An 18692-nucleotide genomic window follows, 5' to 3' on the forward strand; every position below is an offset into this window, starting at 1 on the left:
AGCACATGTTGAAAAATGCACCATTTCTTCATCTGGGAACCTAATGTGACCATAACATAACTTCACACATGGATTTATGTCTAGGATTTCTATTCTGTTCCATCTTCTCACATGTCAATCTCTAGACCAGTCCCACACTTCTCTGGCTGTTATGGGTTTATAATAAGTTTTGAAATCGGGAAATGTTTAGGTCCTGCAACTCCACTCTTGCGTTCCAGGACTGCTCTGGTTTCTGGGGTCCTTTAAATTCCATATGAATTTGGGATGGGACTCCTCCACAGAGAAGGTGTTGGGACCTTGGTAGGCTCTGAGCAGAACCTGTAGGTAACTGTGTAATATTGTTGCTCAGCTGCATCAGCCTCTGGGTCTCTGAATACGGGATGCCTCTCTGTCATTTATGACTTCTTGCAGCAGTGTTTGGCAGTTTCAGTGTGTAAGAATTTTGTCGTCTTGGCTAAGTTTAGTCTTATGTATTTAATTCTTTTTGTGCTACTTAATGTAAATTTTCTTAATTTCTTAAAAATTCTATTATCTTATATGTGTGTTTGCCTTCCATGGTGCACTTTGGGGGTCAGACAGCCTAAGGTGTTGGCCCTTGCTTGCTGCCTTGTTTGAGACAGACTATCTGGTTGTTTGTCACTGTGTGTACCAGGCTGGCTGGCCTGCAAGCTTCCGGAGAGTCTCCCATCTCTCCCCCTATCTGGTATAGCAGTGTAGGGAGATGTGCTACCGTGTTCAGCTTCCTACACTTCCTGGGGCCCCGACTCCCGGTCCTTATGCTCACACCGTGAGCATTTTACCCACTGAGCCACCTCCTAGCTCCTTAACTTCCTTTAAGGTTCTTCACAGTATATAAAGCAGCCAAATTTTGCATATTAATTTTGTAATCCTAGAAATTTGCAGAATTATTCATTTATTTCAATAAGTTCTTTTGCTTTTCCTAAAAATTATATTCTCATGTTGTGAATCGAGATTATTTTACTTCTTCCTTTCCAGATATAGGCATGAGGCCTATTAGTTAATTTATGCATTTTTAAATAGAAATGAAAATTTTGTGCATTTACCATGTAAGTTACATTTTCAATTCTAACATGTTAAGTTGGTTCATAGGAGCATAGTCTTTTTTTAAAAAAAAAGTGATTTTCTTTAGTGAGAACACTTAAAAATCTGCTTTCTAATACAGTTTTCAATAATATAATATGTTGGAGCTGGAAAGATGGCTCAGTGATTAAGAGCACTGGTTGCTATTGCAGAGGACCTGGGTTCAGTTCCCAGCACCCACATGACAGCTCAAAACTGTCCATAACTCCAGTTCCAGGAGAGCCAATGGCCTTTTCTGGTCTCCCTGGGCACCAGGCACGCATATAGTACACACACACACACATACATACTGGCTAAACCCTCATATACATAAATAAATCTTCAAAAATAATAATATGCATTATCTAATGATTTTAAATTATTTAATAATTTTCTTAAATTCAATAATATGCATTATTAAATTCCCCATTTGCTGTACAGTAGAGCTTCTGAATTCATTCTGAAATCGTGTGTCCCGGGACCAACCACAGGACCTGTTTGTTTTTATTAAGGTAGTCTGTGTTCTTTCCTCTGTCACCTTCTAGGAAGATTTGCTGAACCTTTGGGGTAACTGAGTCCCCTTTTAAGATTCCACTGTGAGTATCAGCCTTACATTTCTGCTTCTGGAATCAGTACTTGGCGACTTTCTTGGTTTGGAGCTGAAATGCTCCCCAAAGGCTTGGTTCCCATGGCAGCACTGTTCCTAGAGGTGTGGCCTCGTGGATGGGACTGGATCACCAAGGCTCTGACGTCCTTCATAGATTAGTCCACGGATTCTGGGTCATAGTGTGTGGGCTCATAGGATGTGATGGAAATGTCCTCAGAGACGGGACCCACTGGGAGTCAGTCCTTGGGGGCTGGGCCGTATCTCCTGCCTCACCCCCCTCTGCTTCCTGGCTACCATAGAGAAAGCAGCCTATCCAGTCACACGCTCTCATTCGCTCTGCCTTGCTCTGGCACAAAGCAATGGGCTGAGTGAATATAAACCGCACCGTGGTTTAAGTTGTTCACCTCAGGTACGTTGTCACGGTGAGGGAGCGCTGACCGATAGAGTGTATCTACCAACCCTTGTTATATGTGCAAGCATCTGGTGAACAGACAGTTTATGAAAATCTTCTTTGTAGCTGACCCTAAAGAGAAAAAGGTCTCGGGGGTTGCAACCTAGAGAGGTGCATCCCGCCACCCAGACGTAAAGTGCAAGGCAGCAGGAAGAGTTGGAGAATTGTGTGTGAAGGCCTGTGTTGACTAGTCAGAGACTTTACGGGGACCCGTGACTGGGTCTCCGCTCTTCTGCTTCTCCGATTGTAAGACAGGACGAGTTTACTCTACTCTGCAGTGTGGTCATTCCTTACACAAGCAAACTATTGGCATCACAAGCTGAAGTTAGGTACAGCATAAAGGTGGGTGCTGGGTCCTCTTGGTGGGAGAACGCGCTGAAGACGGCTCTTTGATTTGTCGGGATTATGTTCATCAGATACAGCTGTGAGCTGAGTCAGTGAGGAGCCTGACTTGTTCTGGATGGCGCAGTTAACGGTGGAAAGCCAGACCTGAGGAGCGCTAACGCTGCGCTGAGACTTGAAACAAGAGCAAGGAGAACACAGGCTGCATGGAGAGCACCACTGCATGAGGGATGGGTGTGTGAGTATGTGTGTATGTGTGCATGTGTGTGAGTGTGCGTGCGCGTGTGAGTGCATGAGAGTGTGTGTATGTGAGAGTGTGAGAGTGTGTGTGAGAGAGCCTGTGTGAGTGTAGAGAGCATGAGAGAGTGTGTGTGTGTATGTGTGAGTGAGTGAGTGTATGTGAGAGTGTATGTGTATGTGAGTGTATATATGTGTGTGAATATGTGTGTGTGTGTATGTGTGTGAGAGAATTTGAGTGTGTATGTGTGTGAGAGTGTGAGTGTGTATATGTGTGTGAGAGTGTGTGTATGTGTGTGTGAGTGTATGTGTGTGTAAGTGTGTGTATGTGTGTGAATATGTGAGTGTGTATTGTGTGTGAGTGTGAGTGTGTGTATATGTGTGAGTGTGTATTGTGTGTGAATGTGTGTGTGTGTGTGTGAGAGAGAGTGTTCTGTGTTGGGGAACAGAAGCAGTGTCCCAGCTGGAGGTGTTTCTCTTCTGGGAGCCTGTTCAGATCTCAGCAGCAAACTAGGAAATGAAGCTGAGGGGAACAGGTACTTTTAAATTTTAATTTAAAAACCTTAATTAGCATACAAAATGTGACTAGGTACTTTTTGAAGTTCAGTACACTTGGAAGGCATTACTTTCAGAATATGTTCATATATTCATTTGGCACAGGCACAGGATGGGGCAGAACATTAAGGACTCCTGTGAGCTTTGGGTCAAGAGTAATGAAAACTCGGCTCAGCCCCCTTCACGGGAGCCTGCATGAGCAGGAGAAGGGGCGCAAAGGCTGGAACACAGATTCCTAACGCGAATTCAATACAGCATTTGGAGATGGAGACAGGACTTTGGAATCTGTTTTCCTGGCCTTGAGTGTTTCTCCTGGCCACTATTCTTTGGTGGCTTCTTCATAGCTCATGGATGTCCACCTGTCCCCAATGATGTCCAGTGTTCCCTCCCCTGCTGCTTCCGCCCGTCACACCCTCTAGTTAGCATTGTCATTAGAAAATGAAAATCTGTGATTTCGTGGGGAACCGTGTCCAGCTGCTCAAACCCACCCCGTTTCCATTTTTAGTTTCCCCCCTACTTAAAAATAAACAGCATCAGGTCGCACTTGCCAAGCCTCTGCCGCAGGCTCCAGCAGCCATTCCTTGAGCCATCTGCTCCCCCAGATGCTTAGCTGCCCCTCCCCATCTCAGCTCTTCTACTGGACAGTCAAGGGGCGGAACTCAGCAGCCTTCAGCTCTGCAGCGCTGCCTGCCCACGCCCCCTTAAGTTCTCAGCCTTGCTCTAAACCACATGCTGCAGCTTTAACCCCAGGCACCAGCTTGCTGGTACAGACAATCTTGGTATTTCTAGGGACAGGATGTTGGCTTGAAAAGGCAGGGCGTTTCTATGGCGATGTGAGTCAACATCTCACAGCAGGAAGTGCAAACTAGTTTGTCAGAATTTCAGTTGAGCGCTGAGAAAGACTTGGTTTGCTACCTTGGAAGTCGGTGTGTTAGAGAACTCTTGGTAGCTGCTGTTACGTGGCCACCTCCATCAATCCCTTTGGTCTGAAAGAGTGTTCTCAGATGCCTGAGCAAAGGCCTGCCTCACGCCCGAGTTGCCTGGTGTTCTGAGATACTTGTGTAATGAAGACAAGTCCCATGCCTTCGCTGAACCAGGAGGGTGGGCGATACTGACATGGAAAACTGCAGCAGCCTACTTCTCTGCTGTATTTGAGATACCTGCACGGGGGCACAGTGGCTCTTGCTAACTTGCTCTGTCTCCTCTCCTTTTCCATATGACTAAGATCCGATAGCTGTGGGACCTGGTGGCTTTGTTCATCCGCAGCTGGAGGTACGGGGTGCGGGGCCTTCACTCACTCTCAGGAGTGGTGGGGTAGTCATTCACAGAACTGAGCAACTTTCCAAATGTCCTGTGGACAGTACCGCTCCCAGACATTTGCTCCCAGCAGATTGGAATGTCATAGCCCTTCCTGTCTTCTGGGAATTGGCCACAACCACACCAGAACTCTCTTTTCATCCTGAGGGATTTATGTTAATGAAATTCAGATTCCGTAGGATTGTTGCAGTGTTGTTATCTGATGAAGTTGACAGCTGGACTCTCATTGTCCTAACTGAGGCTCCTTGTTGTGGTCAGGTAGTCCCCTGTCTCATTTACATTTCCTCTGTATGAGTTCTCTTCTTTTTTTTTTTTTCCTCTCTCATGGTTTATTATTTTTTTATATTTAAAAATTTCCATCTCCTTCCCTCCTCCTCCCCCCTCCCTCCCCTTCTCCTCCCCCTTCCCTCCCCTCCTTCTCCCCCTTCCCTCCCCTCCCCTCCACCCATACCTCCCCTCCCTCCCTCTCAAGGCCAAGGAGCCATCAGGGTTCCCCACTCTATGCTAAGACCAATGTCCTCCCAACTCCCCCAGGTCCAGGAAGGTGATTGACCAAGCTGAGAAGGCTCCCACAGAGCCCGTCCATGCAGAAGAATCAGAGCCCAGAGCCATTGTCCTTTGCTTCTCAGTCAGCCCCCGCTGTTGGCCACATTCAGAGAGACGGGTTTGGTCCCATGATCCATCAGTCCCATTCCAACTGGAGTTGGTGATCTCCCATTAGTTCTGTCCCACCGTCTCCATGAGTGAACGCACCCCTCTCGTTCCTGACTTTCTCCCTCAAGTTCTCGCTCCTTCTGCTCCTCATCAGGACCTTGGGAGCTCAGTCCAGTGCTCCAATGTGGGGCTCAGTCACCTTCCCCATCTGTCGCCAGCTGGAGGTTCCCTCACGGTCCTGACTTTCTTACTCATGTTCTCTCTCCTTCTGCTCCTCATCAGGACCTTGGGAGCTCAGTCCGGTGCTCCAATGTGGGGCTCTGTCATTTTCTTCATCTATCGTCAGGTGGAGGTTCTCTTCTTGAGGGTGTTTTAAGCACACAAGACGGGAGGTTGGACCACTGAGCTAAGGATATAGCTCTGTTTGCATCGGCTAGCTTGCATTCTAGATACAAGATACCCCATGAGTGACTGCTATAGGATGTCAGAGAGTTCAAAAGAAAGGGATTTAAATAAGGACTTAGGATATTCTACTGACTGGTATAGCTATCTGGACCAAGGGAATATACCCTGGGTTTTTTTTCCTTGGGACATCTAAGAATGGCATTAATTAAAACAAAACAAAAACTCATAAACCAGGGACTGAGATGAAAGACCACTATTGTCAACCTATATCCATCTATGTCCGTGGACAACAACCCTCCATGTCTGCACTTTTGATTCCACAGGTTGAGTTACTTACATCAACTGTGGTCTGGAAGTACTACATGGAGAATTCAAGAAATAACCAATGTGTAATTTGAGATTGTTCAAAGCTCCAAGTAGCCTGGAGAATTCTTGAGCCTGCACCTTCTGTTCTACCTTAAATGTGGCCCTTCTCTCTTTCCAGTGTATCCACGCTGTATGAACTATCCTCCTGCTTGTGACTCTGCACCCCCATGGGTTATCAGAACGAATGCTTGGCGTCTGTGTTCAAGCAGCCCTTGTGAATAGGCAGACTCAGAATCCTGTGTTCAAATAGTCCTCAGGGGCGAGCCAAGCCTGTCCCTTCACCCAACTTGTCCCTCCTCTGTCCGTTCCCCACCCACTAACTATCATAGCCCCCTGTTCCACATGGGCCCTCAGCTCACCATAGTCTGGCTTTCCAGTTTAGGGTAACAGCACCACAACTGACTGAGCAACCCCATGGAAGCCTCATCAGTCAACACCTCCCTGTTAATTTTTAATAATGATTTTAGCCACTTCTCACAAAAGAAGAGCCTCCTTGAGCTTCCCCAGGCTCTGCACGCTGTCTGTGGGTTACCTTGACAAAGGAGAGCGGGATCTTTCCACTCCCTCTTAGGGTGTCAGGTGCAGGGAGGAAAGCAGACTGACTGGGTTTGCCTCACTGGGTCCTAGGAAGTCAAATTTGTCACAGTGGCCTCTGTACCTACAGGGAATTATTTGGACACAGCCACACCAATCCAGATGGCTCATGGTTTCCTGATTTATTATTCTGAGTTCTTCATCCACATGCCCTCACCAACACCTCCCCAGTTGTTGCTAGCTGAGTCAGTCCTGCTCACAGAACGTTTTCTTCTGCTTTAAAATGCAGAAACCACAGTGGACGGGCATGCTTGGAAGTGAGCGGCTGGGTAAAGAGCACTTCCTTCTGGAACATCCTTCTCTGCCTGGCCTGACAACATCCCTGATCCTGCTCCCAGCCTCTGGGGACTTTGAGAGCTACTAGGTGTCATCACATCTGGGACCTCTGGGCTGGAGGGACTTCCAGGCCACATTCAGAGAGCCAGCTCCACAGCATACCCCAAGTGGCTTATTAATGCAGAGGCCTCACTGGTGTGCAGTGGTCATAAAAACCCTGTGTAAGGTAGTGTGGGAAGAGAGAATGTTGTCAGGGAGACAGCCCTCCACAGTGAGATCTGTGCTTCCGGAATGGCCCTGGCCTCAGAGTAGAGAGAAGGACCAGGCTGGGAATTGATTTCTCTAGATTGAGAGGACCCTGGCTAAGTTACAATCACAGCAGACCACCACAGCCAGACCCTGCTGAGAACCACCTCCCAGACTTGTCTCTGCCTGTTGTGACTCAGCCAGGCTCAGCCACAGAGGCTCTGAGATCACAGCCCAGCTACAGCTGGTTGCCTCAGAGTTCTGCAGGTTTTCAGAGAGCAGTTAGAATGTATCTACTGACTTTCCATCACCTCTCCTTCACGTGGAAGCATTTTCCAGACTCCCTAGGGTGTGTGTGGCCACTGTGATTCTGCACCTGGCTCTGCAGAACTCACAGAGACTTAAGCTATGGTGGGGTGGCCTTACGGGACAGCTAACCACAATATAAGGGATATAGTACAAAGGCTTGATTTGTTTGTAAAATGCCTACTAAAGGGCCATGAAATGAAGACCCAGGAAGGATAATCGAATGTCTCTGTTCACTGGAAGGGCCTCTCCACCCACAGTCCTCCAGGCACTGTGGTCAGCCACCTCCTCAGCTGCTACCGTGGGCTGTTGAGAAACCTTATTAGTTCCTCGCCGTGATGACAACATGCCTGAGAAGGAAGGGCTTGTTTTAGGCATCTAGTTTGAGGGTACTGCCCTTCGTGCTGTAAAAAAGTCCTGGAGGTAGGAACATGAGGCAGCTGGTCACATGGCATTCACGTTCAGGAAACAGAGGGGCTCAGCTCAGTCTGGAACTCATCTCTAGGGCTCTTCTTACTCAGCTGACCCAGTCTAGAAACTCCTTCACAGCCGTGTCCGGAGCACAGTTTCTGTGGTGATTCTCAATTCCATCAAGTTGACGATCACAGTGTGTGTCTCCCATACACCCACGGTGTTACCCCTCAGAGCATGTCAGGTTTCAAGGGAGCCAGCCAGCTTCCTAGAGTCAAGTCCACCAACCTAGAAGGTCACTGTGATCTTGACCTTTGGTCACTTTGGTCTTGACATGGAGCTGTATTGTGGGTAACAATTTAAAGTGGTTTTATCTATGGATTTAGAGGCAGAAACCCCACAAAGATGTCTCACCTGGCGGGTAAGGGGGCTGCTACATCCTAACCAGCTTTAGAACTTAGGTTGTCAAGGCCAGAGGGAAGCCTGGTGTGGAAAAAGGAATGTTGCTGGAGTATGTCACTTCTTAGGGCGGAATGACTATGTTGTAGGCTAGGGGTTTGGAGATCCGTCTCGACAATGGTTTGGCTCCAAGTGCAGGAGGAAGAGTCACCTGGACCTGGACCTAGCAACAGGAGAATACGGGGTTGGTTTTATGCCAGCTTGACAGAAGCAAGAGTCATTTTGGAAGAGGGAGATTGGCCTGTGGGGCATTTTCTCAATTGGTGGTTGATGTAAGAGGGCCTAGCTCACTGTGGGTGGTGCCACCCCTGGGCTGGTGGCCCTAGGTGCTGTATCAAAACACCATGGTTAGTTAGCAAGCCATGAAGAACAAGCCAGTCAGTAGCTCTCCTCCGTGGCTTTCCTTCCTCCGGGTTCCAACCTTGAGGCCCTGCCCTGACTTACCTGCACAATGGACATAGAGCTGTAAAGTCAGACAAACCCTTTCTCCCCAGGTTGTTTTCAGTCACGATGCTTTGTCACAGCAATAGAAATACCAAGACAGAAGTAAACCTCAGCCTTAGTCCTCTCGGCCTCTCACATGAAGCGGTTCTTTCTGCGCTTCCCTCCTAGACCCGGTACCTCTCCCCGCAAGCTCGCCGCCGGCTGCACGCTCTGCTCGCCTCTTGCTCGACCTCCATGCTGATCCTGTTCAACCTGGTGTTTCTTGGGGGGATTCAAGTTGGCAAAACCTACTGGGACAGGATCTTCCTGCAAGGTAAGCGCAGCTCTGCTTGATGTCACTTTGTCGTCTCCTTTGCATTTGGGTGCTATTGTTGACTTGGGAGCCTTGGGAGAGCCGTGCGTATGACATGTGACCAGCAGGGTGTCAGCTGGGAACGGCTTCTGTTCCATGGTGACGTTTGTGGCATTACCTGTTTGCGGCACCTCGAATCGGCTGCCCATGGTGCGTGACATGCAGCTCTCCTGCACCTTCCATGTTCTTCCTTTTACGTTTCAATGTTGTGACTTCTTCCAGCACTTCTGCACTGTTTCTAGATGCCAAGCCTCAGTGAGCCATGAAGTCTAACGTAGTCTAACCTTGTTCCATTTATGCTCTGGATTTCTGTTAGCAATGTCCCTGGATGTCCCCTTGTGCTTCCCTGGAGCTGTGAGCCTGGGTCTGGTGTCCACCTCTGGACCTGGACTTTGTCTCTGTGTGCTTCTGTGTGTGTAGGCACATGCGTGGCATGGCCTATGTGCACAAGAGGCCAGAGCACAACTCTGTGGAGCAGTTTCTCTCCTTCTGCCTTTTCATGGTCCCAGGAATCAAACACAGGTCCCAAACTTGCCCAGCAAGCTCCTTCACCCACTGACCCATCTCGTTGGGCCCAACTGTGAGTTAATCTTTTGTTTCCTGTCCACCGAACGGGCTGCCTCAGCATCCACAGCAGGTAGAATGCCAGGTGTGGCAGCTGTGAAAACTTGACGGTAGTGGTCATCACCGCTGGTCACCACTGGGACTTCTGAAAGGTGAGAACAGACTCTCCACTGAGTCTAGCCCTGGAGGTGCTTACCGCGCTTCCAAAGAAAGGATTTCCTGTTCCGCTTGCGCCACCAGTGCTTGGGTCTGGGGAGTCCTGCTGAGCAGCGTCAGCGAAACCAGACATGGCTGGCCGCCGTCATCTATGTGTCAGGGTCCCCAAGGAGCCAGAGATATTTTTGCTGTAGCTCTCTTTACACACCGAATACAACTTCCAGATGCCTGATACCAGTCACGCATGTAGACAGACCGTGTGACTCAGTGGGCTCACTAGGTCCCTTTTTGACTTTAATCTTGTCTTTGGAAAAGCCCATCTTTGATATACTTTCTGGAGCACTCAGCTCATGTCCGATGCAGAACCTGGTACATTGGTGAGCACACGGAGACTCAGGGATGGGGTTGAGAATGCTGACCTTGGGATCCTTGTCACCTAATGAGAAGGCTCTGACTTCCTCTTCGGTAAATCAAATATATCAGGTGTTTGCTGTTTACAAAACATTGAGCACACAAGGATGAGAAAGGAAGCCCATTGCTGGCTGTGGTGACTCCATCCAAAATCCTAGCACTTAGGAGGTTGAGGAAGAATGTTTCAAAGTGTGAGGCCCACCTGAGCCACATAGGGAGACCCTGTATCCAGTGGATAGGTAGAAGAAATAAACAAACACAGGTCATAAACAGGGAAGCCAAATACAAATTGTTTCCATGAGATGCTTGGCTGGGGTGGTTGCTGTGTGGATGTCTGAGGGAACTGTTGGAAGGCATTATAGCATAGGGACTGACTTTCCATGGGGATGGAGTGTAGATGGGGGTTTCTATCCTGCCCGATCCCGCAGCCATTCAGTCCCAAAGAAACACACAGAGGCTTATATTAATTATAAACTGTTGGGCCCATTAGCTCAGACTTATTATTAGCTAGCTCTTACACCTTAAATTACCCCCTAATTCTTGTCTATGTTTAGCCACATGGCTTGTTATCTTACTCAGTAAAGCATTCTCATTTTGCTTCCTCTGCATCTGACTGGTGACTGCATCTCTGCCTTTCCTCTTCCCAGAATTCTCCTGTCTGGTTGCCCCACCTATACTTCCTGCCTAGCTACTGGTCAGTCAGTGTTTTATTAAACCAATACGAGTGACAAATCTTTACAGTGTACAAGAGCATTATCCCACAGTAGTGGTGTTTAAACTAAGCATCAAGCAAAGATTTACCTATGTCGAAGAAGGCTGTTGTGCTGGGGTGACTAATGTTGACGGCCGTAGCAGAAACTCCAAATCTTGGTGGATGTTAACTGTACATGTTTATTACTCAGGGCTGAGGAGATGGCTCAGCAGGTAGGAGTCAAACCCTCAGCACCCATAGAAAAGCTTGTATGACCACACATATGCCTGTGACTCTAGGACTTTGCAGTGGGCAGACAGGGGTGGTGGTGTAAGATAGGGCAGGGGTGGTGGTGTAGGGGTAGGGCAGGGGTGGTGGTAGAGGGGTAGGCAGGGGTGGTGTAGGGGTAGGGCAGGGGTGGTGCAAGGTAGGTCAGGGGTAGTAGTGGAGGGGTAGGGCAGAGGTGGTGCTGTAGGGATGGGGCAGGGGTGGTGTAGGGGTAGGGCAGGGTGGTATAGGGGTAGGGCGGGGTGGTGTAGGGGTAGGGCGGGGTGGTGTAGGGGTAGGGCGGGGTAGGGGTGGTGGAGGGGTAGGGTAGGGGTGGTGGTGTAGGGGTAGGGGTATGGTCGAAGGGTAGCATGGAGGTTTGAGATAAGAAGACTTCTGGAGATTGCTGGCTCCTGGCCTAGCTCAGCTTCAGGTTTAGTGAGAGACCCCATTTCATAGGAATGGGGCAGAGAGCAGTAGAGAGACATTCCCAATGCTGTTCCCTGCCCTCTAAATACATACAGAACATTCACACGCTCACTTATACACCCACGTATGTGCCCACCCTACTGCCCTACATACATAATTTTATTTCTCTCATAGTTTACTGCAAACCCAGTCACTTTTTTCTAAGCTGCAATTCTAGGAGTTAGAATGTTTGATGTCTTGTCTTTAGCATCGGGAAAGAGAGAGACCATGAGGCCTGTGCACCAGATACTAAATACCTTAGTGACATGTGGCACGTCTGTTCATGTCCCATTGGCCAGAATCGCTCATGTTATACTCCCAAGTGCTGGGCTGGAGTTGTGGGAAGCAGGCAGGTTTGGCATGTATCGGTCGTCTGTGTCACATGGGTCGTCTGTGTCACATGGGTCGTCTGTGTCACATGGGTCGTCTGTGTCACATGGGTCGTCTGCGTCACATGGTTTGTCACCCAGCTGGAGATGTCCCAGGGGCTGTGCAAAGCTGGGTTTGAGGAAGAGGGAGGACTAGTGATTAATGTGAAAGTCAAGCGTGCGGAGCTGGTCATCAAGGCCGTGGGAGTGGACTCAGAGAACCAGGGGCTGCCTGGAGTAAGAAGTCGGGGAAGACCCGGGGCATGTTGGTGCCAAAGAGGGCAGAGCAGCATCTACAGGGTGCTCTTGCTGCTCCTGGCAGGAGGCTCACCGCATCACTTGCCTGGCACCCTGCAGGTCTGCCAGTGCATGGGGCCAGCACTTTGTGTCCTGTGGTCTGTGATAGCACATAGTGTTTCTGTCCTCCTTGGACTCAGGGACTCTGATTCTTCACCCAAGACTCTGTGATGTCATTTCTCTTTGGGGCTTTGAAGTCAGGGGCTCTTCAGACAGGCCTGCCTGTTTCCAGTGCTGCTGGAGCCAAGGAATGTCTGCTGGGATCTTGTCAGTTGCTCCTTGGTTTGTCGTGTCCTTGTCGAGGGTTTTTGGCCTGAATTCCTGAGTTTAGATCTCCCGTGGAGGGAAGTGATTGAGATGGTGCCAAATCTCCCATTCTGGTGAGCCTGGCTGTCTTACAATTTAGATGGACCTGATATCGATGGTTGTGATAAATATTCATGTCTAGGTACAAGAAATAATTAATGAGTTGGTAGTATGTGTCCTCAGGCCCTACTGGGAGTGTTAATAGATCGGCATTCTAAAACGGAAAAAGAAAATCTGAATTCTGAAATCATTTGGCTTCCAAGAGCCCCAGAAGGGTCCTGTTGTCCTGTACATGTAGGTGTTGATGGATGTGTCAGCGTTCTGGCAGCCTAACCATCTCTGACCTCTGCCTTTGGGTATATGATCAGTTCCTGTTGCTCTAAGGCTCATCTCTGCACATGGAGGTCGTGATGAAGACGTGAGATGAAGATGTGATGCTCCAGAGAATGGAGCATCTTCAAGCTTAGCATCTAGACTTCAGGGTTTAATAGAAGTCCCTAGCCTCTGTGTTGTGATGGCTTAGGTATTGCTGCAGAGACAGACCGCTGAGTCATCCTCAGAGATCCTAACTCAAGGAGTCAAGCCACGCAGGGTGGGGACAGACAGGTGCCTGGGGGGCAGGGGCTATTGCAGGTTTGCAAGCGTCATTGTCTTGGTTACTTTTCTGTTGGTGAAATGGCAGGCAACTTAAGGGAGAAAGGGCCTACCCCACTCACAGGTGCAGTCCATTATGGTGGGAAGTCAGAGAGGCAGGAGGAACTTGAGGCAGCTGGCCACAATGCAGTCAAGAAGCAGAGAGAGATGAGTGCTTATATTCAGATTGCGACCTCCCATTTATGAAGTCCAGGACCCCAGCCCATGGGGATGGTGCTGCCCTCCTTTAGGATGGGTCTTCTCAAATTAGCTTAATTACCACAGTCCTTCCCAGGCATGCCAGAGGCTAACCTATTCTAGAGAGTCCTTCACAAGTATGTTTGAAGGCTTGCCTCCTAGCTGCTCCCAGATCCTATCCAGCTGATAATAAATAGTAACCACCAGCTGTTGTGTGACTTTCCCTGGGAAGATAGGAACAGATATGATTTGATAACCGACCGAGGGAATAATGCCACCCAGGCCTAGCTTAGTGAGCCCAAGTTCAATGCTGTTCCTCATGGTGTGAGGTTACTCAAAGGAGCGTGGGAGACTCAAAGGCAGCTGCATCACTGGAAAGCCCACCCCAGCACACGGAGGACTCACAAAGGCTGCAACCCTGGAGTTCCCTGCTGCACTGGCAGGCAGCTACACAGAAGTGTCTCCTCCCACCGTCCACGACTGTCACTGCTCCTGTCATCTTGGGGAGGGGCTTCATGGCTCCTAACCTTCGGAGCTTCTGAGTCTTGTGGGTTTCTGGCTCTGGAGTCATAGGTCCCTCCTCCTAGGAGGGAGAGTTGTATTTCCAAGTTAGCTACATATGTCTCTCAGCAAATCAGATATCGGTGCACACAGATATGAGCTCACTAATTCTGCAGGGATGTGGAAACTGCTGGTACACAGTCACCAAACCTAAGGGAGACGGGTACGCCCGGATGCATGCTTACTAGTTCTTTCCAAGTATCTCTTGGGGTAGCATGGAAGACTGACCCCAGAGTCAGGATCTCCCTGTCTCCAGTGCAGTAAACTCAGCTATGGTTGGCTTTGCTTTAAGCTGTCAAGTTTCATCGTGGTGATTCCATAGCAGTCTCTTTCCTGGTCTCTGGGTGAAAGAGGGGGCTGCAGGACTGGGTCCTTTTTTCCCTGGTGTGCACCTCCCCCACCCTGATGAAGAATGGAAAAGAGACATGCTCAGTTTAAAAAAAAAAACCTGGGGCTCTGGGGTGTGTCATGCATGTAGCATTTTTAACATCAAGGCTCACCTCTTTCTCTGAGATAATTCAGCAGAGAGTAAGGAATCTGTCTTCACTCTTAAAAAAAACCCTACAAGCCGGGCGGTGGTGGCGCACGCCTTTAATCCCAGCACTCGGGAGGCAGAGGCAGGCGGATCTCTGTGAGTTCGAGACCAGCCTGGTCTACAAGAGCTAGTTCCAGGACAGGCTCCAAAGCCACAGAGAGACCCTGTCTCGAAAAATCGAAAAACCAAAAAAAAAAAAAAAAAAAAAAAAAAAAACCCTACAAATATTTGCCATTTAAACATACTTCACGCTCCTTGAAGTCTTGAAGTTTTATGGGACTAGGAGGGATGTGGCTGGGGTCTGGGCCTCCTGCTTGCTCTAGGATGAACTACACTGAGTCATGCTCCACAGAGACAAGTGCAAGGTGCTGCGCATGTCCCCTTTGTCAGCTTAGTCATGGAGACGCCTCAACAGCCCACGTTGATGTGTGCATTGATTTCCTCGGCAGGCATTGTTGAGTTCTGTTCTGTAAGGAGATCAATGAGACAGAACTCTATGTCTTGTGACTTTTTCTAAGGAGGTGTGCACAGACATCTGTCCACACCAGATAGGGTACTCACACACCAAAGAAAGGACTCCATCCAACCTCCCTTGGTGAGCTGATGAGTTTTCGGGGTTACTGACATGAGCACGGGTGACTGGGGCAGCTGCAGTGCTAGTCACATAATTCACACACGAATGTACCTGCACACAGATCCCACCAACGTTAGCCTCACTCCTACGCATGCACATACAGGTATGCATGCACATATGTATGCACTTCCCACATACTTACACACATATACATACATGCACCCCAATACACACATACCTGCATGCAGACCACCCCAACATTCTCCTACCTGAATCCTTGCATAACTGCATGTGTGTGCCATGTACACGCATGTGCACAACACACACACACACTTGTATTCACAGGTACACACACACAAAGTTTGTCTTTCTTCTTCCTTACCACCCTATCACTCCATGTATTTTGTCAAACCGTGCCTCAACACTTAACTCCATGAGAAGCCCTTTGCTACAGAGAACCTGGTTCTTTTCCCTCTGGATTTCAGTGAGTGTGATGATGTCATGCAGGTCAGAACACTGGCACTCCCCAAATATGATTGCTATTTCTAGCTAAGAGAGGAGAAAATGTATTTTGCCCCCAATTACTAGCTTGTCCAGAGAGTTTATTCTTCTCTTGATACAAATGCTTCTCGACAGGAATTTTATTTAAAGGTGAACTGGAATTTGGCACTGGAAACCCCAGAGGTCTGTGGTGAAGGCAAACTCACCCTCCACATCTTCTCACACTCCTGAAATGAAATTTCACAGGGTTTGAAGAAAGACAGAGGACAGATGGAAACACCTCCTGGGTTGTGTTTGTGAAGACATCAGTCTCTAACTTCACTGGACCTTTATCCCTCCTTCTTCCCTACTTCCTCAGATCTCTTAGACTGTAGAGGTTTGATGAGCTGGTGCCTTCTGCCCAGGGACGTTGATTCATAGACTTTTGAGTGTTTATCTATGGTGAGCCATGGGTCCGTGGTGACTATTCTTGGCATCTGCCCTGGTTTCATTTGACACTCTTAACAAAAGCAACTTGCAGGAGGAAATGATTGATTTCAGCTTCTAGTTCCAGATCACAGTCCATCATTGAGGGGAAGCCAAGGTAGGAACTCAAGCAGGTGGTCACAGCACACCTACCATCAAGAGTAGAGAGAAACAAATGGATGCCTGCTTGCTCTCACCTAGCCTTCTGTCTGATATAGTCTAGGAGCCCCTGGGTGTGTCTTCCCACCTCAGTTAATAATCAAGACAACCCCCACAAGCCTACCTCCACAACCTGCTCCAGACAGTTCCTCAGCAGGTACACTCAGTGCTGGCAGAGGCTGCTCACTTGTTTCCCGGCTTCCCAGACCCAAAATAATCACAAAGAAACTATATTTATTGCAATACTCTTTGGCCAGTAGCTTAAGTGTATTTTTAGCTAGCTCTTGCATCTTAAATTAATCCATTTTTATTATTTTATATTTTACCATGAGGCTTGTGGTTTCCAGTACCAGCATGAGGGCGTCTTTTTCCTCTGGTGGTTACATGGTGTCTCCCTGACTCTGCCTCTTTTCTCCTCTATCTGCTTGAAATTCCCCTAGTTCTATTCTGCCAAGCCACTGACCGAGATAGTTTTGCTGCTTTGCTCTTCTGACCTTCAGGTTGAACCCCAATTTCTGTCTCTGGGTTTTTATTAGTTGTGCTACACTGTGGTAAATAACTTAGTTTGAGAATGGCTAGGAGAGACCAGCTCTGCTTTGTGCTCATTTATCTTACCCTCAAAGAAAAGAAGTATTGATCTAGATTGGGCAGCATCTGGGTCTAACATTTATCAGTCAGCTACTGCTGTGTAACAGGTCACCCCAGAGTTTATACTGACTTGAGCAAACAATTGCTCAGTTCTCCTGCCTAGGTGCTGAGTGAAGGCTGGCTGGTCTAGTGCCACCTCTTGGATGCATTTGTGGTTGGTTTTGGTTTAGATTTATTGGCCAAGGAAAACTGATAGTTCCTAAGGAGATCTTGTCTGTTGTGGTGATCCATGTTAGGTTAAAGAGAAGCAGCTGCCTGGGAAAAATAGCTCAGTGGGAAGCACCTTCTGAAATTGTGTAAGGCTGGAATTTATTTCATTCCTAGTACTAAACAAGCAAAAGCCAAACCTGTTGTGAAATATTCCTTTGCACTGTGTGAGGATGTGTCACTGTGATTGGTTCAGTAAGAAGCTGGACGGCCAGTTGCTAGGCAGGAAGAGGTTAGGCAGAACTTCTGGGGACAGAGAGGTCTCAAGGGAGAAGACAGGAGTCACCAGCCAGCTGCAGAGGGTGTGCAGAATGGAGATGAGGTAATGAGTGCATGGAAGAACGCAGACTAAAAAATGTGAGCTAATTTAAGTTAAAAGAGCTAGTTAGAGCCGGGTGGGGTTGGCGCACACCTTTAATCCCAGCACTTGGGAGACAGAGGCAGGCGGATCTCCGTGAGTTTGAGAACAGGATCGAAAGCTACAGAGACACCTTTCCCGAAAAACAAAAACATCTAAACAAAACAAAAACAAAAGAGCTAGTTAGAAACAAGCCTAAGCTAAGGCCGAACTTTCATAATTAACACTAAGTCTCTGTGTCATTATTTGTGAACTGTTGGCCCAAAGAAAAATCCATCTATACACATCAAACTAAGACAAGCCCACCCTAACCAGGTATGGTGGCCACAATCATCCCACACCCTTGGAGAAGAGCAGGAGTATTCCCCGAGTCTGAAGCCAGCCTGGGCTACATGGGGGCAGCCTGGGCTGTATAGTAAGGGTTTCTCTTAGAAAAGTAAATGAAAAAACAGAAGCTGTAAATGTGAGGATGGCAGTGTGTGTGTGTGTGTGTGTGTGTGTGTGTGTGTGTGTGTGTGTGCGTGTGTACGCACGGGTGTGTGTGTGGGGGGTCAGAGCTGCCAGCCTATCTAGGAGCAAACTGACTCCAATCAGAGGCAGCGGCTCTGAGGGAAGCCCAGTGGGCCGGGCTCCCGGGGCTGGTGTGCAGGAAGAGCCCTGGACAATCCCAAGCAACAAGCTGCACCCACAAAGCCCAAATGGAGCCTCTGCCTCCTTGTTCACCCATGTCTTCTGCATCTCCCTCTACGTCGGAGTGTTGACTGTGTAGGGGCAACAGATAGCAATGATGAGAAAGTCCAAGTCGCTCTGTGCCAGGCTGGCAGGGGGAAGCAGAGGCAGAGCCGGGGCCATGCACAGGAGCAGCATCCAGCCGGCAGAAGCCTCAAAGTCCTGTGAGCTTAACCGCTGCAGCAGCGAGGGTGCCTTGAGCTCCCCTGTGCCCTCTGACCACAGAAACAGCCCAGCCGCTGCCCTTCCCAGCACAGAGGTGGAGGCAGATGCTGATTTTAGGCTCTGAGCAGCACAATTGTCTCCAGGAAGCACAACTCACAACTTAAAAAAAAAAAGGTTTTCTTCTTGTTGGGTGTTCATGTGACCCTGAATAACAGAAGAAGGGGAGAGGAAACCTCACCTGCTGTCAGCTAATAAATGGAAAAATAGAATCCTTTGTCTTAAAATCCAGTATTTTATGTCATAGGGCCATGTCCTTTTGCTGTGGGAAA

The 18692-nt window shown here is 48.6% G+C and overlaps 1 protein-coding gene across 3 annotated transcripts in view; it reads left to right on the forward strand.

Annotated features, from left to right (window-relative positions):
• Positions 1–18692, forward strand: part of Hhat (hedgehog acyltransferase) — a 244737-nt gene that overhangs the window by 187641 nt on the left and 38404 nt on the right. For all 3 annotated transcript variants that reach the window (XM_038349791.1, XM_038349792.1, XM_038349793.1), the window contains one exon: positions 8919–9063. In XM_038349791.1, the coding sequence (XP_038205719.1) occupies positions 8919–9063 (145 nt within the window). The remainder of the gene's footprint in view (positions 1–8918; positions 9064–18692) is intronic.

The sequence above is a fragment of the Arvicola amphibius genome, chromosome 12 (genome assembly GCF_903992535.2).
Source record: "Arvicola amphibius chromosome 12, mArvAmp1.2, whole genome shotgun sequence".
In the NCBI taxonomy this organism is placed as follows: Eukaryota; Metazoa; Chordata; class Mammalia; order Rodentia; family Cricetidae; genus Arvicola; species Arvicola amphibius.